Genomic DNA, 24,005 nt, shown 5'->3' with positions numbered 1-24,005 from the left:
TCTGGTTTTTTCTGAGGCTCCAGATGTTTCTCATTTTCCAGATAATTTCTGATATGCAGATTCTCCTCTGGCAGCTTCTCCGGCCCCTCTTCCTGCTTGGCACGCGCCTTCCTTAGCACTGCCCAGTTTCTAACGACTCCTGTCTCCCGGGGGTCACACCCTTGTTCATTCTCCTCCTGAGCGTGGGCTAGACCTCTTGGCCTGCTTTCGATCACTCTCTGGTAGGGGTGGAGTGGCACCCCTGAGTGACAAGACTTTGTCTTCATCTCCTCAGCTCTTCTCCCAGGTGGTGGTGACAGTACTGTCACACAGAATCGATTAAGAGATCCCCATGCAAGCGACAGAGGACGGCATCTCAACTCAGTACACAGTACTTCTCTTGCTCAGTCCAGCGACCAGAGGGGAACTGAGCATGCACTCATGCCATGGGCTTAGAGGCCATGCCTCGAATGACTGCAGCCTTGGCTGACGGCTGGATCACAGCCCCGTGTGGAACCTCGGGCCAGAGGGCTCTCAAAACTCCACTGGATTCCTGGCCACCGAGCTGCCAAGTGACAGATGTTGTTTTAAGATGTGAAGTTTGGGGTAATTTGGTAAGCAGTATAACTAATACCCTCTTACACGCATGTTCCCAAGAGCTGCACCGTTCCTGATAGAGCTGTGTGTATAGATAACCACAAACGTCCATCCTGTAGCCAAATCATTCAAGTCCAACCAACCATCCCCACTTGGCCAGACACGCGCTCCTCAGATCCACGTGCATGCTGGTTGTTCCGACCTGACTGCTTTTCTCCTTTCAAAGACTCCCGCTCCTCAGCTGCCTCCCGTTCCTGCCTCCTGCTCCCCAAACTGTTTTCTACAGAGGTGGGAACCAGGGTTGAATGAGGCATCCAGACTCTCTTTTACCTCCTAAGGCTTTTACCTGTTATTTCATCCACTGTTAATCCATGCACGTACACATGCATCCAATAGTCTCATGCCCCCACCATGCCTGCATCAGTCCAGCCAGTCCGCTAATCCACTCATACACATATCCATCCCTTTCCTCTTCTTCTGGGCCATCTGCTCATTTCCCCTCCCCGACACTGTCCACATACTAGATATTGAGCTCTGACTCCTCATCTAACTTGTCACCTCTATTTGCCTGTTCCTTTTACACGTGTCCATCTACTCATCCTCTTCCTCACCGAGCCATCAGCTACCCATCCTCTCTCCCCACCTTACACCCAGCATGTCCACTTGCTGCCCCATGAAACTAGTCATCTAGAGCTTCTTAGTCTTGGCAAATGTGACCAGTGGCCCTTTCTGTGAGCCTGCCATACTCCTGTGCCTGAGAGTGTGGTCAGAACACCGATCTGTGCCAACCCCACTGTCTACTCTCCCTTCCCTCCTATCCACAGCCCCTGGGGAGGCCAACAGACATACTTCTTTAGATCGTAGTCCAAGGCAGGGAGCTCAGTTGAGTCTGGAGGATGTACTGAGGCGGATAGATGAACAAGGAAGGACATGGGAGAGCGTGGGACAGTTAAGACAGGAGATGACACCAGGAAGGAGCCTGCTGTGACAATGCCCTTCAAGAATTCCACCTTCCAGTTTCAGGGTTCTGTTTTTGGCTTTTTGTCACAGAAATTCTACAACCTGCTTCCCTTAGCTGTTCTTGACCCAGACCCTGGGTCCCATGGTCAAATACACGTGCCCACAGTCTCCTGGGACAGTTCAGTGATTCTGGAGCACAACCCTGACCCCCCTGATGACATGTCCACCGTAGAAAGAAGCAAAGCTCCTCTCATCTCTGTGGGCCCCCATCACCACTGCCGTCACCTCCTTGGGGAGTGGAGTCCCACATGCGATGGCCCCAGAGTCATCTGTCTGTTCTGGCTCTGGTGGGAGCCTTAATAAGGATTACTGCAGAGCCAGTCACCTAAATCAATTAATGGAATCGTTTGGAGCAGCCAACACAGGGCAATCTGCCAGGATGAAGATGCGTTTTTTTTTATCAGGAAAAATTGGCAAGAAAGGAAGTTCCAGGCTCACGACTCTCCCATTTCAGCCTCCTCAAAGAAGTGAATTGATTTTCTCCAACTGAAGACACTTAATCTTGAGAATTTAACATTTCTGTACAAGAGAATGTATATGGGGCTATATGTGCATATATAAACACGTATCTATCAGCTTTGAACGCAACCAAGTCTCAGAGAATGTGTGTAGAGAGGCAGCTGCAGTGTGATTCCAGGCGAGACTCTGGGTATTTTCCATTCTGAAGAAGAGACCTTTTCTTAGATTAATTAGCTTGCCTGTCCCAGGATGGGGAGTCTTTGGCCCCACCAGAGCCATGTCCTGGAGCAGTTAATCACTTCTCCTGGTTTATTTCTGTGGGCACCAGGAGGCCTCTCTGAATGCCCTGCCCCTGCTATTATAGTCCTAAGAGGAGCTGTGGCTTTTTCTTCAGAGGGGACCTAGAGATGAGGACTGCAGGTGTGGGTGGAAGATCACAAAGGGGTCAGCTCTACTGCATGGACCCCAGTGTCACACTAGCTTGTCTTCAAATGCCAGCTCTTTGTGCCAACCACATCTCTGGGCCTCACCCTTCCATGTCTGTAAAATGGGGCCTTTAAGGATGCTATTGCACCTGCCTGTCATCAAACTCAGCAAAGGAAGGGCTGCAATGAGCACAAAGTTCTGACCCTAAGGCTCTCTATGTGGCTGGAATTATTATTCCTCAAGGCTCCTCAATTCTCCTTAAAGCCTAGTTTTCCTACTTAGAAAGAGGAAATAATCTTCATAGTGCAGAACAGTTACGGAAAATAAGTGACACAAAATGGAGGAGGAGGTGGCTCAGTTGGTAAAGGACCTGAGTTTGATGCCCAGAGCCCACATAAAAAAAATTCAGGTATGGTGACACATGGCTTATAGTCCAATGCTAGGGAATCAAACAGGCGGATCCCTGGGGCTCACTGGCCCCAGCCTAGCCTATGTGGCAAGGTCCAGGCTAGCAAGAAATTCGATCTCCAAACAATGGAGCCTTAGGAAGGATGCCTGTGCTGTGCCTGCACACATATGCACATAAGATTCATGCCCTTGAACTCAAGGACCACATAAGCTCACTCACATAGACACACTCACATGCACACATACGTACACTCACACTCACACAGACACACACACTCAAAACAAGCACACACATCCATAAACACACACACACACATGCACATGTGTACACACATACACAAACACAAGCACACACACATGCACACACGCGTGTGCACACATGCACATACACGCACACATGGATCGGAACCTCAAGTGCTGACAGGCCAGCCCTAGCACGGGAGATGGTTTGAGTCTGGGCGAGACTGGAAGCCAGAGCCAGCCATCGCCTCTGTGTTCCAGGAGCGGTTCTGCAGGAGTGCCAACTTGAAGATGCCAGATCGTTCACATGTTCAAGAGACTGGAGTTGTGAATATTTCCAATGCAAAAGTCTCAAGATTCCAAAATGCTGACAACCGGCTTAAAATTTTTTTTCTACATCAAAGCAAGCAAAGGGTGGCCTCAGAATCATGTCTCTGAGGTGGATGGGCCTGCGCCACCAGTTGTGTTAGTAAATAGTAAGACTATTTATTCAATGTCATGAGATGTGTCCTATAGAACAGAAAGCCCTCTAAGCTGTGTCGAGGAATCCCCTTGTTAATCATCTCAGGAACTCTGTGGCATTGAGGACATCATTTATACCCAGTTTACAGAAGGTGAAACTGAGGTCCAGGGAAGTCTTCTGAAGCTTAGGCATTTTCAGGGACTTCCTTACCATCCTTGAACCTTGGCTGTACCTGCTCCTTCCTTTCTGCAATCTCCTAGAATCCTTTCTTTTGTTTTGGAGTCAGGGTCTCACAATGTAGCCCTCGCTGACCTGGAACTCTGTGTAGACCAGGCTAGCCCAGAACTCATAGAAATTCACCTGCTTCTGCATCCCCAGTGAAAGAATCCTTCTAAGACCTGACTCCCTGTCTCCTCAGCTCTCTCTGTGTAAATGGTCCTGCACATGGTCGGATAAGAGGCAAACATTCTACCACAAAACTCAGAGACCCTGGAGAAAGGAGAATCCAGGTGTCAAAGGTGCTTTCTGCTTGAGTCATCTGCCTCAGGAGGCGGAACTGGGGACAAGATATTCCCTGGCCCTGATGCTCGCTGAAGGCCTAGGAGCTCACTGACTCCTGGTAAATGGTCACAGGTAGGAACCAGTATCTACTTTGTCTAGGTGAGCAACTTGGGGGTTGAAGCAGTGAAACAACTTGCTCAGAGACACCTATCGGAGACACCACCCAGGACACATCCTGGTTGCTCTGACTTGAAAGCATGGTGCTTGATTGCATCGGGCTAGACCGTACTGGCGACTGCCTGGCTTTCCCGCCCTGCTTCTGCTGTAAACTAGATCTAGGGCTGTGAAGGGAAGGAGGGCAGCAGCAGAGAGCGGGCTGAAGATACTGGGGGATGAGGTGTGGGTAGCCTCCTGAGCCCTCCAGCTTGGGGAGATATCCACTCTTCAGCTGGCACCTAGGGTGTGCAGGGCAGCCTCTCCATGTCCCTTCCAGGTAAGATGCTGCAGTTGAGGCATATAAGGGGGGGGATCAGCCACTGGCAGGGAGGAGGAGGAGCCCTGCTTTTGAGGATTCAGACTCCCATGCTCCCCCACTACCCCTCCCCAGCAGACCCACTGTGCAGAGCGCCCAGCTCCACCACTCAAAGAGGCCACAATCCCAGCAGAATCCCTTCCAACATTCTCTTCCTTCAAAGCTGCCCAGCTCCCCTGCCAAGAGCTCACCTCCCCCACACACTCCTTTACATTTTTGCCTACATATTTTTACAGCCAAACAGTGCTTTCAAAGGCCTCCTTTTTCATCTCCTAATTAATTTTTATCTTCCAAGACGGAAGGGAGGACAGCACAGGAGACGCTGTTTGTGATGTCTGTTGCTCCCTGACAATTCTCCCGGCAAACCTCCTTCGGAGCCAAGGGGCAGATTCTAGACACCCAGCATCCTGCAAGCAGCTGGCTGAGCTCAAGGGGCTCGGGGCCCTGATGTCCTGCTTCGTGCTGTTCCCTTGATTATGGTCTACTCTTATCCATGGGAGCTTCGTTTACTTATTTGGGGTGTGTGTCTACACATTTGTGTGTGTGTGTACCCATGCATATGAAAACCAGAGGCCAATATCTGGTATATTTCTCACTTGTTCTTTATCTCTTGAGACAGGGTCTATCATTGAAGCTTTACTGATTCGCCTGGGCATTCTGGCCAGAGAGGAACAGAGGCCTTCCTCTATCTACCCCCACACCCAGTGTTTGCTAGGTGCCAACATGCCTGGCTTTTACATAGGTGCTGGGGATTTGAACTCAAGTCTTCATGTTTACGTGGCAAGATCTTTACTGACTGAGCCATCACTCTTTAGTTCTATGTACATGTAGCGCCTAACCAGGCACGTGCTAACCACAGAAATAAATGATCTTGTTTTAAACTTGGGGTATGTGGGGAGCACTGCCTGCTTGTTATCTGTGCTTACTACTGCTTACCTCCTGCACCGGCTCCTCCTGGCTTTACCACCTTTCAATCTTGTCCCTTCCACAGCACCAGACACTCAAAAACTTTATTAGTTCTCTGTGTGGCCAGTGTGCCAGGACTGTGCTGGGTTGTGGACATGGCCCAACCCACCACAGCTCCATGGCAGGAAACTGATAAGAAGGACAAAAGGTAGAGGCTTTTTCCCAGTCAGGTGTGGTTCAAATCCTAGCTCTGACTTTTTTTATTTGCTGTTAGGCGAGTCAATTAGCCTCCCAGAGCCTTGCTTCCACTGTGTGTAACATGAGGCGGTAATACTCACCTGTCTTCTAGGGCTGTTAGGAGGATGGCAGAGAAACAGGCGAAGTATGGGCACACGCCTGGGACAATGTGGCTGACTGCAGAGAAGTATTAAGGGGTCGGGGAGAATGGAAGTGGGGCTGGTCCAGCCTGGGGTCACTCTGTTGCTGTTTCTGGCAAATGAGCCTTTGAGCCCCATAGTCCTGGCTGGGTAGCAGATTCGGTGTCCCTCCTCTGCCCTCCTTACTGCAGGGGAGGAGGGTGGCTGTGCAGTGGCTGCTTGATGCTGAGGACTGGGGCTCAGTGGGGAGCTGGGACTGGGCTGTGAGAAGGCAATCTGAGCATCTCTGCATGGAGGGAGGCGGGGCCTCCAATCAGCCGAGATGAGCCTGCACCGGGCTTATTTATGCCTCTTCCCTTTGATCGGGAGCCCTGCTTAGAGACTGGCTCATGCCTAATGCATGAGATGCTCCAGTAGTCAAAGGGCTGGGCTGTGGCCCGAGGACAGGGAGTGAGCAAGCAAGCAGTGAGGGTGCATGTGCACACACACACACACACACACACACACACACACACACACACGAAAACATTCACATCCAAGCACAGATCTACATATGCACATATAGGCAGACTCTCATCCATGTCACATGTGCAGGGGCAAAATGCTCATTAACATGTGCCATCTACACACAGTCAGTCATACATGCGTGTGCATCCTGTCAGACTGACTCACACTCATGAGATTCCAACAAGTGCCTGACACCTCTGACAACCTTTTATTTCCCCTTGAGCTCAGTCTACACTGTGCCCTCCCCAGCAAATGGTGGGACCAGCTTCCACTGGCGATAGCTGAGTGCAAGGGAAGGAAAGCCCCTCTTTCCCCTTTTCTTTTCGGTATGTGGCTGCCTCCGGCCTCAGGAGAGACACAGGGAGCTGGCAGAAAGTGCTGGGACGTGAGCACCCATGGGATAAAGGCATTTTCCACTCTAATTTCTTCCTTTATTTCCTCAGGCCCCGTTGGGGCTCAGTCCATTTCTTCGAGTTTCCAAAGAGGCAAGGGCTCAGGGATGAAGAAACAGAGCCCAGAGTAAAGGGAAACACTCAGGCTTCCAGACTGGCAGAGGGCAGCTGATTAATAAGCCAATGGATACACCCGCACAGTTCCCAAAGCCTGATGCTTCCAAGGGGTAATTAGAGGACCACTTCTCAAAGCATCCCCAGCCGAAGCCCCAGCAGCATCTGGGAACTTGTTAAAATCCCCCCTTTCTCTCTCTCCCTCCCTCCCTCGCTCTTCCTCACTCCCTCTCTCTCCAATTCTTCCTCCACCCCTTCTCCCTCTTCACTCCCTCTCTCTCCAATTCTCTCTCTCCCTCCCTCCCTTGCTCTTCTTCACTCCCTCTCTCCAATTCTCTCTCTCCTCCTCCTCTTCCTCCCTCCCTCCCTTGCTCTTCTTCACTCCCTCTCTCTCCAATTCTTCCTCCACCCTCCTCCCTCTTCTCTCTCTCATTTTCCATCTTCTCTCTGCCTCTCCCTCTCTCTCAGGTAGCTCAGGCTGGCCATGTAGCTGGGGATGACCTTGAGCTTCTGATCTTCTGGCTTCAACCCCCGAATGCTCAGATTACAGGTGTGCACCACTATACAATTGCTTTGCTGTGCTGGGATTGACCCCAGAGTTTTGCGCATGGATACCCAAGCACTCTACTTCTATATTCTCGGCTCAGAAGGCCCATCATGCTTCCACCCTAGGCCTCCTGAGTCAGATATGTGTGTGTGTGTGTGTGTGTGTGTGTGTGTGTGTGTGTGTGTGTGTGTGTGTTTGGGTGTACACAGGACAGGAGTGTGGGCGGGGAGGTGACATCTTTTTTGATGACAGAGGCTCCGTCGTATTCAGACACATATTCAAGTCCCAACACCACTGGCCTAGCACCTAAGTTTTGGAGAGAAGCAGATGAGGATGGGGTCCAGCTCCTCCGGATGTGAGTCGTCAGGTAAGCCATTGATCTGCCGTCGGCTCAGTTTCCACCCATAGATTGGGAATAATTACAGTGCTAATCTTACGCGGTTTGAGGAGGTTAACAGAGGCTAAGCAAGGAGCAGTCTGGCCCACTGTGAGCACCCAGGGCTACAGCTATTGCTGTTCATCTAGAAGCACACTGAACCTACCCCTTCGTGGGTTCGGCCAGAGACCCTTGACTTCAACTAGAATGACAGAAAGGGAAAACCATGGAACTGAGCCAACACTTTCAAAACTGGAGGAGCAACAAAGTCCTGGCTCCTGTGAAAGCAGTCACCTAGGCAGGAGGAAGGGACTTTCTATGAAGACACTGGTATTCCAAGAGGAGGGGATGTGCCTTCTACTCTTGGAAATGGGCAGCTCACCCACGCCAAGTCAGCCTCTGAGAGATAGATGGACTAAGACCCCAAGCCAAGAACAGGGTACCAATGGTCCCAGGGCTGTCTGGGCCATTTCTCTCTTCCTGCCCTGTCCACTCCTTTCTGTCTATCCTCCTCCCATGGTTCACATGGTTTGCCTTAGCAACTTTCAGAACTTGAGACCAATCTATAGAGCTCATCATCACAGCTCCTTAACCTCAACGGGTTCACCAGGGAGAGGCTGAGTCTTGTGGTTAGAATCCAGGTCCTCTGGATTCTGAGTAGGGAGGGAGGGAGGAGGGTGGAGTTCCTGCTTTCTGCTCAGAGAAGAGCCCAGGAAGGTGAGCGCTGGGTGACATGAGGAAAAAGAGACTCTCACCTTGAAGAAGGTCATGGTGGCCCCATCCTTGACAGCACCGTACTCTATTTTGGTCTGCTTGGCCAGGTCATCGGCAGAGTCGATGGGTGACTCCATGCGCTCCACGGTCAGGAAGGCAGCCAGGTTGGCCGTGTAGGAGGAGATGATAATAAGGGTGAAGAACCACCAGATGCCGCCAATGATGCGGGTAGACAGAGCTTTGGGCATCAGTTCAGATCCTGGGAGAACGGCAGAGACGCCTTACAATGTGTAGACCACGGGTGCCCCCAAGCCTGGGTCATGACATTACCCGACACTCCCATAGATGCAGAGACCGTTTCCCCAGACGAGTGGATCAGCCCCACAGTCCCTCGATATCACCGGAAACTTGACTGAAAAGCAAATTCTTGGATCCACCTCAAAACCAAATGAGTCAATCACTGAAGAGAGGGGAAGGGAGGAGTAAACACTGTGTTTACTTAGCCTTTCATGTGAATTCCACATGTTCACACGCATGCGTGTGTGCATACCCACAGATGTGCACACGCACATGCACACACGCGCATGCATGATTTCAGCCTCTCCGATGCCTGTTTGTGGATCATGGTATAGGGGTCAGAACCTATGGGTTTTGGGGGAGGGGGGTCTTATAACCCTATTCCCAGTTCTCTGGGTGATCTGAGGCCAGACAATTCACTTGTTCTGGACCCTGCAAAGGATGAAGAATTGTCCTTCCTCTGTCCCAGCCAGAGGGACAGCGAAAATACTGAGATACCGCAACGATATGATTTGAAGAGAGACGCATCAGAAATACGAGCGGTGTACCAATATGAGATTGCTGTGAGGCACTTGGCAGGAGAAGAAAAATCAACATTTTTGGAAGCTCTTTGCTGAAATATATCACTCATCCTCCCCGACCTTGGGTGCGGAGCACAATTGAGACGGAACCTTCTAACTGAAGTAATTAACTAGCTAGCTTTCAAGAGATTTAAATAGTGAGTGACTCCTGAACTTTCCAGAATATTTGGACCTGCAATCTGAAAACGTCTGCTTTGATATGGATTTTATTATTTTTTTCTCTCTCTCTCTCAAAGAAGTCACTCAGGGGAGAGTTTTTTCAAACACTTAGGTTTTTTTCCCCCTCCTAATCAAAACCGTGCAGGGGATGCATCGGGACCCGGACTTTGAGGAGCAGCAGGCAGCATTGGAGAAGTTACGACAGCAGCGAGGGGGCTTCCGGGTCTTTCTCAACTGTCACCAAACAAAGATGATGGGCAAGGAAGCAAGGTGAGCCTTCAGGATGCTCATTAATAGCTGAGACAGATGGAGTCACTTCCTATGAAAGCTACTGTCACTTCCCAGCTGCAGGAGCCCATGGGTCAGGGGTGGAACAGGTCTGCTTCCTCCTCTGCTGCGCTTGCTGGCTTGAAGCTCCACAGTTGTTTGCAGCCCAGTGGACAGGTGTGTGATGGGCACCAAGGAGAATCTCCTCCCTCCCCCCCTCCCTCCCTCTGCTCTCCCTTCCTTCCCTCATTCATCTGGCATCTTCACCTTACCTCCGAAGACCAGGGTTCCTGCTGGGTTTTGAGGACCAGAGTGAAGCCTCAAGTGTAAGGGACAAGGACCTTGCAGTTAGGTCCCTTGCTTTCCTATCAGATCATCAGGCTTGGGAGCAGGTGCCTTTATCCACTGAGTCACCGTGCTGCACTCCTCCCCGTCCCCCCAACCCCACTTCTCTCCATGCCTTCCCCTGCTCCCCTGCTTTGAGACAAGGCCTTGCTCAGACTTACTTGTCTTTGACTCACATTAATCCTCCAGTCCCAGTCACCCAAATGCTGGGATCAGAGATACGAGCTACCATGCCCGGCTGCTTTCTAGACATTTAAACATCTTCGGCCATTTCTAAAAGGCTCAACCCATTCTCAGGGCCAGACAATCTTCCTCCAGGGACACTGTCGCTGATGTACAATGGCAGAAGTCCCAGCCTCAGTCAACCTCGCCTAGCCCTGACCTAACCATGTCTTGGAGGTTTCTTAGTCTCCTCAGTCATGTGCCCTCACAGCACTGCTATGTAGAGCCTCCTGCCCAGCCTCTCTGCCTCTAGGGTACCAACCCCCAGCTGGCTTTGATCAACTTTGTTCTGCCATGGAGAAGTCACCAGTCAGCCCGGCAGGCAGCATGGTCTTGTCTATCCCAACGAGAGTAGAAGGTACTGGGAATGTATCTCACATGACACACAGGTCAGGGTGGCTGACGGTTTCAGACCCTGAGCTGGCTCTGTCTACAGCAGTGGAGCAGGCTGTGAATCAGGGGTGAGGGCAAAACCCAGGGGGCCAGCTGTGTTTCCAGCCTTTCTGATAGCTGCCTCCTTAAGGCTGCTAGCTGGATCTGGTCAGGCCCAAGACCCCTCTGAGGAGTAAAGCTCCCTTCTGGGAGAAGGCAGACACCTACCTTGTTGCATCAGGGAGCCCATTCCAAACCAGAAGCTGTTGAGCAGCGTGAAGTTATTCTCCACCACCTCAGAGCCGGGGTTGCAGGGGTGGGCATCATACCATTCATAAGGGCTGAATCTGCAGCGTAAAGGGAAGCAGTGAGGGCAAGTTGCAGGAGACGACCACTAAGCAACACGTTACCAGTGTGGAGTACCAACCACTCCAGAGCCCCTTTGCTTCTCGTCTGGCTGGAGTGATAGGCAAAGGCCGACGGGGACCAGGTTTTCCCTGTCCTTCACTGCCAGTGCCCTTTTCTGGTTCTAAAGTAATTCTCAATCACCTCTTCAAATTAAAAGCGTGTGTGCCCTTCTACCTTGGGAAGCCGCAAGTCATTATCCGTCTAGGAAAACCACCCCTACAGGAGCATAAAGCAAAGTCCTCAAGGATGTTTATCAAAGTTTGCAATAGAGAGGAAAAAAAACCTGAAAATAACCTAAATGTCCTTCAGTAGGGAGATGATTAAATAAACCATGTCAGAGCCGCACCAAAATATCACACAGCCGTTAAAGAGAGCAGTGTGCGTGTATCACGATGTCCCCAGACAGAGAACCATTTTCAACACAGTCTAATGAAAAGAAGGCGATTGGAAATAAATACAACACAGCTGCATTTCTATAGGTTACCTCACAGAACCATTCAGCTCTATAGGTAAATGTATATGTGAATGGATATTCAGGGGTCTGGAAGTTTCCATCTATATTCCATACATATTGGCATGTGCCTGGGGGTGGGGTGTGGTAAGAAGGAATTTCAGCCAAATCTGTTACTTTATTTGTATGACATGAATCTTTTTGGAAACGAGAGAGTGCATTTGAATTTCTTGTATAATGACAAAAAAAAACCGAAAGGAAAAGATATTTATTATAAAATATTCAAATAGTATACAAGAATACGGCGAGGAAGCCTAAGTGCCCCATAAGCCTACCCCACGGAGAGAACAATGTGGGATTTAATTTGAGAGTTTTGTGTTTGAGTATATGAACATATGCCTGACGGGAAAAGGTTGCTCAAAGCTGCTACCCCGCACCACCCCTTCGAAGGGAGAGGATCCCCAACCGAGGGAGGGAAGCCTGGCTGACTGGCCAAGCTTTGCCTACGAATGAGTCGGTCTGAAGATGTGAGAGAGATGCAAAGAGATGGAGAGACTGAGACGTCACTGGGTCGGGCAGCTGTGTGTGTGCTGAGGGCTGACATAGGGCAGGGATGCAGGAGGCAAAGAAGGCCAGACAAGGCCAGGGGAGCTTGCTTCAGTTTTTAGTGTCACTGGGTCAGGACCTTTCCCAGCCCCCTTTTCAAGTGGCTGTGTTGCCACCCGCTGTTCCCAGGGCTCAGGGGAGGACAGTTCCACTCTCAGGAAGCAGATGCCCCATCAGATAGGGCATTTCCCTGTGAGGCTTCAAGCTGAGTTGAGGACTGTCAAAGGGAGCTGGAATTGGTTAGAGACTCTTACATCTCCAAGACGCTGAGGTTCAGCGGGGCAGGGCTGAGACACATTTGGTGGAGGGCATGAAAACCTTCGGAGAGCCAGGCACCGGAATAGATGCTCTGTGCAGTTCTAAGGCAGGGCCTGGGGCGTTTGGAGAGCTTGGTGGGCGCTTGTGTTCTGGGTAGGAGATTCCTTGCTGCAGGTCCAGAGACCCCCAGATTTAGGGGCACTGGGTACAATGCCTCCCTACTGAGTCTACACAGATGGGAACCTGGTACAGATCCAAGTTGGCGCCATGCAATGGACTTTAACAGGCAGAGGCCATAGGCCACTGGAGACACAGTCGGGGGGGGGGGGGATGGATTACCTAAGGAGGCCCTGGGAGGCCCACCTTGGAGCTGAAGGAGAAATTGTTAGACATAAGGCAGCACTCATAAAATCCATGGAACCTCGGCCTCCAGCTTCCAGGTAGAAATAAAGTTTGCAGTTCAGGGAGACCTAGGACTGGTCTGCAATGATTCTCACTGGGGACCAAGAGACCTGCACTTCTCTGGTCCTCTCCTGGCTAAAGGGCTAGGGGCAAAAGAAAGATAGGACCTGAGCAGAGCTCAGGGGTCCAGCTATCTATTTGTCTGTCTGTCTGTCTAATTAAAATTTGTATTACATTTATTTGTTTATCATATGTGTGGGCATGTGTGATAAGGCATGGATATGGGTGTCAGAAGATAATTTGTAAGAGTCTGTTCTCTCCTACTGTGTGAGACCCTGGGATACAAGTTAGGCCGTCTAGTTTGGTGTCAAGTGTATCTTTATTGACTGAGCCATCTCCTTGGCTGTTGGTGCTACTTTTAGTGTACACACCCACATCCACGCATGCACACACACAAAGAGAGAGGGGGCAGACAGACAGACGACAGACTAAGACATACATACACACATTAAAAAAAAATACCACATTACCCCAGGATCCTGTCATAGAAATTTCTATGTTGAAACTTGCTTCCCCTTTCCAGATCAGTCCCCCTAAACCAGCCTCTGCCCTGTAATCACTCATGTGTTTTAACACCACCCTACAGGTGGGCACTGAAGCTGACCCAGTTCCCACTGCTGGGGAACAAAGGTCCTGGGGGCCACCTCTGCGGCCACTGACACCAAAGGGTATCTGGGTCCTCTGGAGCTCTGCTGTGAAGACATTTTAGGTTCCAAAGTGTCACTCAGTGGCAAAGCTTTAAGAAGACAATTTCCTGGAGACAGAGCTGTTTATTCTGATGAATGCAATGGATGCCAGAAAGGCCTTTTGGCCATGTTTTCAAGGGTTGAATTTCCTCCAACCAAGGCAAGGTTCACAGCACTGGGTGCCCATTACAGTGTAGGAGAGGACTGGAACCTTATAGTGCAGAAGACAAGAGGACAGAATTGATGGTGGCTGGCAAGGGAGGTGCTATGTACGGTTAACAGGTCCTTCTTCTCTGTCCAGCCTAAGCCAGCAGGTACCCAGCGTACCCCACCCGGCCATCTGTGTGCACCGCAGTTTGCTGCTCCCTAATGCCCAATGCTGCCTTTAGCTTCAAGTGGGACCCTGCCAAGGAAAGCTTTGTGACTTCGGGTATTGACTTGACCTCTCTGAGCCTTGGTTTCTGCTTCTGTAACAGGGGGATAGTTCTCCCCACCTTACAGGACTGTTGTAAAGGGCAGATATGATAGCTAAGAGTTGTCCTGTGTGTTCCATGGGCGACCCATGTACATAGATGCCTTTTTCAGCTCTGTGGCCCAGACTTTCATCCCTCTCCTGTCTCTGCAGGTACCCCATGGCATCCTAGCCAGTGTAGAAAACCCCATTTCCCCTGAGCATCCGAGACTAGCCTTGGGAGGGAGGAGGCTGGACTCATACCCAGATGCCTTCAGCGGATGGACGGCCCATATCTTTGTGTGTGTGTGCGCGCGGGGGGAGGAAATGACACACATCAAACAAACAGAACTAAGGCTAGAAATGCTCCCGTCTTGGGGTGGGGGTGGGGGTGGCTGAGAGGCCACTGGAGCTTCAAGAAAATTAAGCTGAGAGCGCAGGAGAGCAGCTCGGCTTTCAAAGGCTTGTTAGACCATTAGTAAAGAGAGGGGTGAGGAAGACCTCGCTGTGAAGCTCGCTGTTGGCTGGGCTGAGCAGGCAGGGCAGCTGCAGCAGCACCCGGGCAGGCGGGCGCTGCGGCAAGGCCTGGGAGGCTGGGTGATTTTGCCTGGCACACTTTTCCTTTGGTCTCTATCTGTGCGGGAGGAGGCAGAGAGTGAAGGGAGCAGAGGGAAGGGGGGCTTTCAAAGGAAGCTCTAGAGAGAAAAAAAAAAAAAGAGGCGAAACACCAGGCCCTTGGATCTCAAATTGCCTCTCCAGAGAAGCTTCTCTTTACACTTTGTTAGGCTTTAGAGCAGAGAGGACCCAAGGAAAGGATGGGGTCTGGAGGGAGGGGTGGAACCTTTGCTGGGAGGGGCTGGGGAGCTTTCAGAGGGGACAGAGCAGTGGCCAAAGACACAGACAAAACCTCAGTGAAACTAAGTGCATATCCTGGATGTGTCTGTTACTACTTGAATAGCCTCAGTGGGTCTTAGGTGTCTTTAAGGGATGCTGTCAGAGAAAATGGAAGAGTGTCAAGGTGCGGACCAGCGTGCTTGACAAATACCGGGTACTTGATAAACATGGGCAGAGCCCGCTTCCCTGACGCCTCACTTCCCACAACCACTATCAAGCATGTACCTTTTCTGTTTCTAATGAATAATGCAACGGGTAGTCACAGAGCAAGTGTTGATTCCAGGCAGGTGGCACATGTGTGAACGAGGCAGTGTGTAAGCATGGATCCCAGGCATTCGTGCCTGGGTGCCGTGTTTCTGCATGTGGCATATGTGTAGCGGGTGGGGATTGGTTCTTCTGCTGTGTGGACTGCCTGGATACAATTTGTTCTCCATATCTTAAGCTACTCACTAGGCCATGCGGTGCACCTGGGTCTGGTCCGCTATCCCAGGTGCTTAGCTCAGATGCATCCCTGAGCACTGGCCTGGCTCCTCCAAGTCTATTCTGGGACTGAGAGTGTAATTACCATATCTCAGTGTCACTGGCATGGACCAGAAGGAAGATTGGGTGATTCAAGCCCGTTGGGAGGGGCACTGAACATTCTTCAAGGACAAAGAATCTGAGCTGTGGGAGATGGGGGAATGTCAGGAACCATAGTAATCCAAACCTTGGGCCTTCTGAGCCACAGGGGCCTTGTCTAGCTTCCTATGCAACCCAGATTGGCCCAGAGCTTTGGCCAAGGAACAGGCTTACCTGGCAATGACGAAGAGGACACAGCTGACACCCAGGTAGGCGAGTAGCACGTACATCCAGATGTCTGGGGACAGGGGGTTGAGGAAGGAGAAGACACTGGGGTTGGTGCCATTGGGTTTTCGATATAAGATGCTCACTCCGAGGGTCATAAAAGGCTTAGAGAAGTCAATGGCCTTCTCTCGGACATGGGTGATGGTCAGGGGAGCCACAGCCAGATCTGCTTTCTGTAAAGACAGACAGACAAACAGATAATGAGCAAAGCCTTGGGATAGAGGAGTTGGAGAACCCACTCATGGATCATGGGTTGAGTTGGTGCCAATAGCCTTAGTCCAAGGTCATTTAACTACTCCTGTGTGTGTGCATGTGTGTGTGTGTGTGTGTGTGTGTGTGTGTGTGTGCATGGCAATGTATGTGTAAGTGTGGAGGCTAGAAGACAACCTTAGTTTCCATTTCTCAGTTGCAACTGACCTTGTTTGTTGATTGTGACCCTCAGTCTTTAGGTGAGTTCCTGGCCTGGAACTCACCAGGAGGCTAGGCTGACTGGCAACCAAACTCCAGGAATGTGCCTGCCTCTGCATTGGGGTTCTTAAGCGTGTGCCGCCACACCCGGCCTTTCCTCCGACATGGGTTTTGGGGATAGAACACAGGTCCCTAACTGGACTGTTTCTCCAGCCCACTTATTTGAAGTTCGATTTCAACACTGACTGACCCTCTTAGCTGGGCCATGCCCAGGGTGTGAGGGAGGCAAGGACATCTATCAATACAGGCCAGTGTAAGCGTTGTTCTCCAGAGCTGATGGCTTTGAAGGAGAGGACTGTGACGGAAACGCACAGCTTAGTGATCGACAGGAAACGAGGACCACAGGAAACCCACAGCTTATTTCATCTAGCTGCCTCTCATTCCCTTCGTGACCACTTCAGCCCACTCAAGATGGTCATTAGATCCCAAAAGCGACGCAAAAGCTAGTCAGACAAAGACAGTGCCCTCCTTGGATCCTGGGGAAATGGCTCAGTTGGTGACATGGTGGCCGTGAAAGCGTGAGAACCTGTGTTTGGATCCCCAACACTCATATAAAGCTACTCACCAAACAGAGTCCATAATCCAAGAGCTCGGGTTATAGACCCCAGAGCTCTTTGGCCAGCTAGTCTAGCCAGGTGGTCAGCTCTAGGTTCAAAGAGAGCTCCTGTCTCATAAAGTAAGGTAGAGAGCTACTGAAGAAGAAAATTCATGTTGATACATGTGTGTGTGATACACACACACACACACACCACCATCACCATCACCACTACCACCATCACCCTCCTCCTCCTCCCCCCCCCTCCTCCTCGGATGTGGGTAGACAAGAAACCGAGGGGGCAAGTCCAAGGCTTCACTAGCATGGAGACAGGAGAGGGAACCCTAGAGATGGGATTTGTTAATATAGGCCATTGCATCGCAAATTTCATGACGGATGTTCTTAAGTTTGGTCTGAGGTTTTCCTGATTAATAATTTAAAAGATCCTCCCCCCTGTATCTTATCAGCAGCTCTCTTAACCTGAGGCCCCGCTAAGCACGGTGCTGTCCCTACGCCTTCACGTGGCCCACAGTACCTTGTCTCTCTGTCTGACTCTTCCCCCAGTCCTCACTATTTCACACGTGCTGCCTCTTCCAGAACCTCCCTGGCAGCCTTCAATTCTTGATTCTCCTGAAGCTCACTCTTTCCCAAGGGAGGGTTGAGCACTGCCCAGTGTGCGCGGCTGCATGTGAGTCAGGCATACAGCTTGTATGGTCACCGGTTCCTCGCAGGCTAGGGCTGTGCCTGACCCACCGTTCCTTCCTCCCCCTCAGAGCTCCCTCATAGGCTCTGCAATATTTAGTAGTCTTTCCTGGAGGAAGCTGCCTCTTAGGCTTCTGTGGGTATTTGTGCCTTACGCTGTGAAATAAGTTATCACTTCCCTTCCTTACACGGTCACAACTAAAGGGAAGAGGGATCCTGAAGGCCACTGTTGGTGACCCTTTGTCAGGAGGGAGCATGCTTCAGAAAGACCCTACCAAAGCAATGCCTCTAGGCAGCCACTTGCTGGCCTGACCAGTCCATCCACCCACCAACCCATCTACGTATCCACTCATCCGCTTTCCCTCTATCCATACTTCCGTTTACTTGGCCCCCACGACGCCCCCCCCATGTATTCATCCATTATATCTATCCTTCCAGCTACCCATAACCAATTTATCCATTTATCCATCCATCTATGTATCCACCAACCTAAACACCCATCAGCTCATCCATCTACCTGCCCACCCACATTCCTACCCACCCACCCACTATTTTATGAGATCCACCAGGAACTAGAGAGACAGCTGTCACTAACACGCTCTTTGCTATTGTGGCTCCTAAGATCTAGTCGGGGATGTGGGTTTCAATCAATGTGTTTATCAAATCATCACTAGCTTAGACTCTACTTATCTCCAAACAGGGATATGTACTTCAATAGAAATCGCATCAGCAGATAAGGGTTGATACGTGTGAGACTCCAGTCTAGACCTCCCTGTGAATGCCCCAGGCTTGGGAGACCATGGAGATGCTCTGATATCGCTATCCTCAGTGTTCATTATTCTCAGTCTTGTTCCCCAGTATGGATACTTGGCGCCTAAAGATTTGATGAACCTCAGGATCTAGGAAAATGCCAGCAGGATGGCCCATGGAATGCAAGATATCTGCCACCAAGATCGATGATCTCCTGAGTTGGATCCCTGGAACTTATATGGTAGAAGAACGAACTCCCACAAGTTGTCCTCTAACCTCTAAGCACAGGACATGGCATGTTACATGAGCATGTGCCTGCATGCACATATGCAAACTATAACAATAAAGGGATAAATATGAAACCAACCAGCTTCATGGAATACAGGGAGAAGCATGGAAAAGGCTCGTTGCACTGAAACCTTTTACAGATTTTTGAGGATGTGAGTTAGAACGTGCCTGGCTTTGTAGGCACAAACAAAAGGAGGGACAGGGCCATTGTCCTAACTCTTAGATGCCTCTCAGTTCACGGTTTGAACAAATGGACAAGAGGTGGGGGTGGGGGAGGCATGCTCAGAGACAATGAAAACTGTCCAGTACACACTGATCTAGACATACTATGCCCAGACGGGATGCAGGAATGAAACAGAGACTTCGTCCAGGGATCCCCTGCTTTAGATGTAGACATGACTCCTGGGTAGCACAGGAGCTGAGTTGAGCACCCTGAAGGACTCCTTCCGTCCTGATGTTCTAGGATCTTCTGTAATGATGGTGTGAGAGAGATCTAGTGGTCCTTTGAGTCTAGATCCCCGCCTTCCCTAGCCCAGTCCCTTCAGAGTACACTGTTTTGGGAGGCTCTCTTTGGCTAAGGTAGAATGCACTTTGACTCTGGCTGGTCTCTGGGTTTGCAGTGGCTTCTTCAAGAGAACCTCCAAGTCCCGGGAAGGAGGTGGGGGGGGTCCTCCTTGGACTTTTGACAGCAAACCACATGAGATCAAGGTGTCTGTGCACCACGCTTATTCCGCAAGAATGTCCCAGGAGCTGGTGAGGAAGACAGCTGGAGGCCCTAGCGTTGTCTTTCTCAGGGCCTTCAGCACCTCTTTTCTACTCTTCCTGCTTTCTGACTCTAATAGGGTTGAGCAACAGCGGTGTCCATGGCGGTCTGTGCCTACGGCAGCGAGGTAATTGGCCAACATGACCTTCTCTAGGAGTTCAGATGAGTGTTCTCCCTTGGGCTTCAGGAAAGGCTGGTATTCTCCACTTCATTTTTGGCTTAGGCAGAAAATACTATATTTCACTGTTGGTAACGATTTCCCCGAAAAAGGCATTATTTTGTCCAACTTCCCTTGAAAGATTGGAACAGATGTCAAGCCTTCGCGGTTTCGGTTCATTACTCAGAATGAAAGGCCCAGTCTTGGCGGCTCTTCCCACTCACGCGTACTTCTTCCAGTGAGATTCGTGAAATCACAGGCTGTCAGAGCTGGACGACAGACCTTCGGGAACATCTGCTCCAACCCCACACTTTATTACAGGGGGGGAAACTGAGGCTTGGAGAAGCTGTTTATCCTTTGTTCTCATGTTACACAAGTCACGACCATGAAGAATATCAAGCTGCCGACCCCTCCCCATATCCTCAGCCTTATAGGTGATACGTCCCTCTCCTGTCTCACTAAGGACCTTTCTGGACATCTTCTAGATGACTAGGCCAATCAGCACGCCTTCTGAGGATGCTGTTTTACTCTATAAGCAGCTTTCCACTTACCAAGGTTTTATTGGGATGTACCCAACTCTAGTCCTGCTCAGTGTGCCTTCCCCACGTGAAGCCATTCTATTTGGTTCCAGCCCCAGATCTCAAGCTGATGACAAGACGTACTTACCAACTCCAAGCTATGGATTCTGGCCCTTGGTATCCAATTATCCTGATGTTAGCCTGGCCCCTGAACTTGTTCCCATAATAAATCCTGAACTGCCTCCTTCCAGAATGGGATGGATCTTAGTTCTGGCAACTTGTCACTAATTGATCTTCTGGTCTTCTTTTTGGCTAAAGGTCTAGTTCCCAGGACCTGGCCCCAGCTCACTCCCTGGTTTGGGTGCCTTGTTGGCACTTCCTGTTGGATTCTCCAATATGGTCACCACTGGATTCTGTATCTCTATTCTCTGCCTCATGCTGGGAACCCCCAGAGTGCCTGCCTGCCCAGACAGCGAACTGTTATATTAAATAGCAAGAACTGCCATCATTACAGGATGCTGCCTATAGGCCGAGCATCGCTAAGTGCCTCATGAATTCCTCCCTAGAGCCCCAGGAGGCAGCAGACATCGCCACATTTTCGATGAAAGATTGGTGGCTGGAGCAGGCAGGAATGTTTGTTCAAGCTGGTGAGCGGCCAAGCCAGTTCTAGTCCTCAATTCACTATGACCTTAAAATCCAACACTTTACCACAGCACTGTCCATGAGTCAAGTATTGTGGGGTGAGGTGACAGAGGCAGGTAGCCTTAATTACATTCCAGTTCTGTGACTGTGACCTAATTTGGAATAAGGTATTGCAGATAATATTCTTGTAGAACAAAGTCACCAAGTTAAGACGGCATCATACTGAATTAGGGTGGCCCCCTCTCAACTATTGGTGCCCTTATAAAAGAAGACACGGGTATATAGGGAAGAATGTGCAACAATGGATACAGAGATAGTGCAATGCAAAGAAGCCAAGGAGCCCCAGGGGATGCTGGGAGGACAGAGCCCACTCAGCTTCAGAATCTCTGAAAGGAAGCAATGCTATTGATACCCTGATCTCTCATTTCTTTTTCTTTTTTCTTTTTCAGTATTACACCTTTAATAATGTTAGGGGGCTTTATAGTCTGTTTTCGGATGTAACTGTATATTGTTAATGGTCATACATGATCTCTCATTTCTGCCCAAGGAGACAACACATTTCTGTGGTTTGAAGGCACATGGTTTGCTGTCACTTGTTATAGCAACCCAGGAGAACTCACGCACCTGTCATCTAGACCCTGTGTAGGGTGAAGAGAGCCCTTCTGCCCTTTCCTCTTGACCCTGCTGACTGTGACCCCTGGGCCCTGTTCTGAGCCCTGTGCTGCATTCCTGGATATATGAATGTCACCTTGACTTCTGACCACACCTGTCACTGGGGCTTTCCTGGGATTTCTTTTGTAGCATTTGATGGGGTTTGGAGTCCTACAGCCATCCAGCTCCTTCTTTTGCCTCTACAGTGCCCGAGAAAACAAGCTACATGTCTGACAACCATGAAGCGACTTGACTCATCCCAGGAGCTCTGCCTGCTGGCTACCTCCCATGTTTCTAGTATTGGGTGTTATAGCTTGGATATAAAGTATCTGCTGAAAACCTCAGATGTTAAAGACTTGTCCCAAGTTGGTGGATCTAGTCATTGAGATCTCTCATGACGGGATACTGAGTGCCTCGATCTTATTAATCCACTGATAGATTTATACTTTAATAGTGTTATTGGAAGGAGAAACTTCACTGTGGGAGGTAGGTCACTGTGTGTGTGTGTGTGCGTGTGCATGCGTGTGTGTGTGTGTGTGTGTGTGTGTGTGTATAAAGGGTATTTTGCCTTTGCTCTCTGTTCATCAGAAGCCAAGAGGCTACAAGCCTCTGCCCCATTCTCCTGTTGCCATGATGCCCTTCCTGCTTCACCACAGGGCAACAGGGCAAGTTGAGCAAGCTGCTGAAATTTCTGAAACCGTGAGCTAATACTAGTCCCCTACTGAAGTGTTTCTCTCAAACACTTGTTGTGTAAGCATAAGGACTTGAGTTTGGATCCCCAGACCCCCCCCCCACAGAAAGTCAGTCTTGGCAGCATGCATCGGTAATTCCTGTGCTCCTCCTATGAGATGGGAGGGAGAGACTGGAGACTCCTGGGAAGTTCATGGTCCAACTTGGGGTATTCAGCAGTGTTGACTCTGTCTCCAAGAAACTGGGAGGTGAGGACCAGCATTTATGGTTGTCCTCTGACTCCCACATGCACACTAAAGGAGTGAGTGTGTCAGCACTCATGCATACACACACACACACACACACACACACACACACACGTTCATACACATACAAACATTTTTTTGAATGTATTTCTCTGTTTATCAGTGGTGAAAAACTTGATTCACACAGGAGCATCCTCAGCTTCTGTACTTCTCCCTGAGTGCTGTTTCTCTACCTAGATGCTTGCCATCCAAGCTGAGGAAACAAGGTACCTCTTGTAGAACCTGGGTAGCAACCTGACAACGCATCATCTGGGCCTCCCACATGTCTGAACAGACCCGGACAGGTGTGAGTAACAACCCGAGTACCAGCTGCCAGACCTGCCTCTAAAATTCACCTCCAGAGCTGTGGCAGCTTTGACGGCTGACTGAGCAATGATGTGTATGCCTTTCCCAGGCCTGAGAGAGGCCCCATTCCTACTTCCCTGAAGGCCCCACACTGTGCCAGTGTCTATCAGGAAGAATGGCAGGTCCAGTCTGCCCCAGTCACCAGAATCCAGGATAGACGGACCATCTTCTATCACTTTGAGTCCTCTCCCAACTTCCTGATAGTGATATTAACCCAGATGGGTGGGGTCTGTCCTGGCAGACCCCAAGGGGTATGACACTGGGACCCCCTCTCTTTGCAGTGGGCCAGATCCCCATCATACACCCTACAGTGCCTGCTCTTCCCTGCCTTGCTCCGTGCTGCTCTGATCACAACAGAATTTTTCTTTATAAGCTATTGTTTAATCTCTGGCTTCCCTGTCAGTATACAAGCTCCAGGAGGGCGAGGATTAAGCTTGTTCCCTTCACTGAAGTACCTCTCAGGATTAGTGCAAAGCCTGACGTCATGAGGAGTCTCTGGGAAATTTTGTTGGAAAAACAAACATTAGACTGTCCGCCCAAACTGGCCACCTGAGTTTGAGCCCCAGGACCCACATGGTAGAAGAAAACTGACTCCCATAAGTTGTCATGTGACCTCTACATACTTGCCACACACACACACACACACACACGCACGCACGCACGCACACACACACACACACACGCACGCAGACTCAATCCTTTCTCCCCTCCTGTCTCATTGAAAAAAAATTAATGAAAAGGTCATGCTTTGTCCTTCCTCCCAGCCTAATGGGCAGATCCTGGACTCAGTTTCCCAACTCTGCATGCATATTTTTCCTGAAGTCAGAATGACTGTGACCATTTGACCTGCATTTTCCCAGAGTAGGAACTGCTGACTATGGTGGCCCTGATGGGTCAATCTACAAAACTGTTCCTCTCTCTTGATCACTCGACAGATCCCAACACAGTCTCCACCTGCTCTCAGGCTCGCTTTGGGGAGAACCTGGGAACATCTTCAGTTCTTCAGAGCTCCCTGTCACTGCCTGAGGGCAAACTGGCTGCTGGTGTTCCTGTTGTGTTTTCCCTGTCATGACTTCCATCATGACTTGCTTTGAAGTGTGTACCCTGGCTCAGGGCTCGGAATCAGCTTGGGTAGAACCTTCTCTGGCCTTGCAAACAGGGCATGGGACTCAGGCATGTGGGCCAGAAGCAAGGCCTAGTTCAGGGGAGAGAAGAGACAGCACACCATCTAAGCACTAAGAGTGTCTCCTGTCATCTGCTACTCTGTCACACCCGCAGGCTGGACGACTAGTGCTCCCAGCCCTGTGGTCATGGCTTCTGCAGTGTCTTCA

General features: G+C 50.3%; 1 protein-coding gene across 2 annotated transcripts in view; it reads right to left on the bottom strand.

The window, feature by feature from the left end:
- Positions 1–24,005, bottom strand: part of Grik3 (glutamate ionotropic receptor kainate type subunit 3) — a 216,432-nt gene that overhangs the window by 6,250 nt on the left and 186,177 nt on the right. For both annotated transcript variants that reach the window (NM_181373.3, NM_001112716.1), the window contains exons 11-13: positions 15,810–16,033; positions 11,030–11,148; positions 8,600–8,817 (exon numbers count right to left, since the gene is read on the bottom strand). In NM_181373.3, coding sequence (NP_852038.2) covers positions 8,600–8,817; positions 11,030–11,148; positions 15,810–16,033 — 561 coding nt within the window. The remainder of the gene's footprint in view (positions 1–8,599; positions 8,818–11,029; positions 11,149–15,809; positions 16,034–24,005) is intronic.

This window comes from Rattus norvegicus, chromosome 5 (genome assembly GCF_036323735.1).
Source record: "Rattus norvegicus strain BN/NHsdMcwi chromosome 5, GRCr8, whole genome shotgun sequence".
Lineage (NCBI taxonomy): Eukaryota > Metazoa > Chordata > Mammalia > Rodentia > Muridae > Rattus > Rattus norvegicus.
This window is presented reverse-complemented; position numbering and strand designations above follow the sequence as displayed.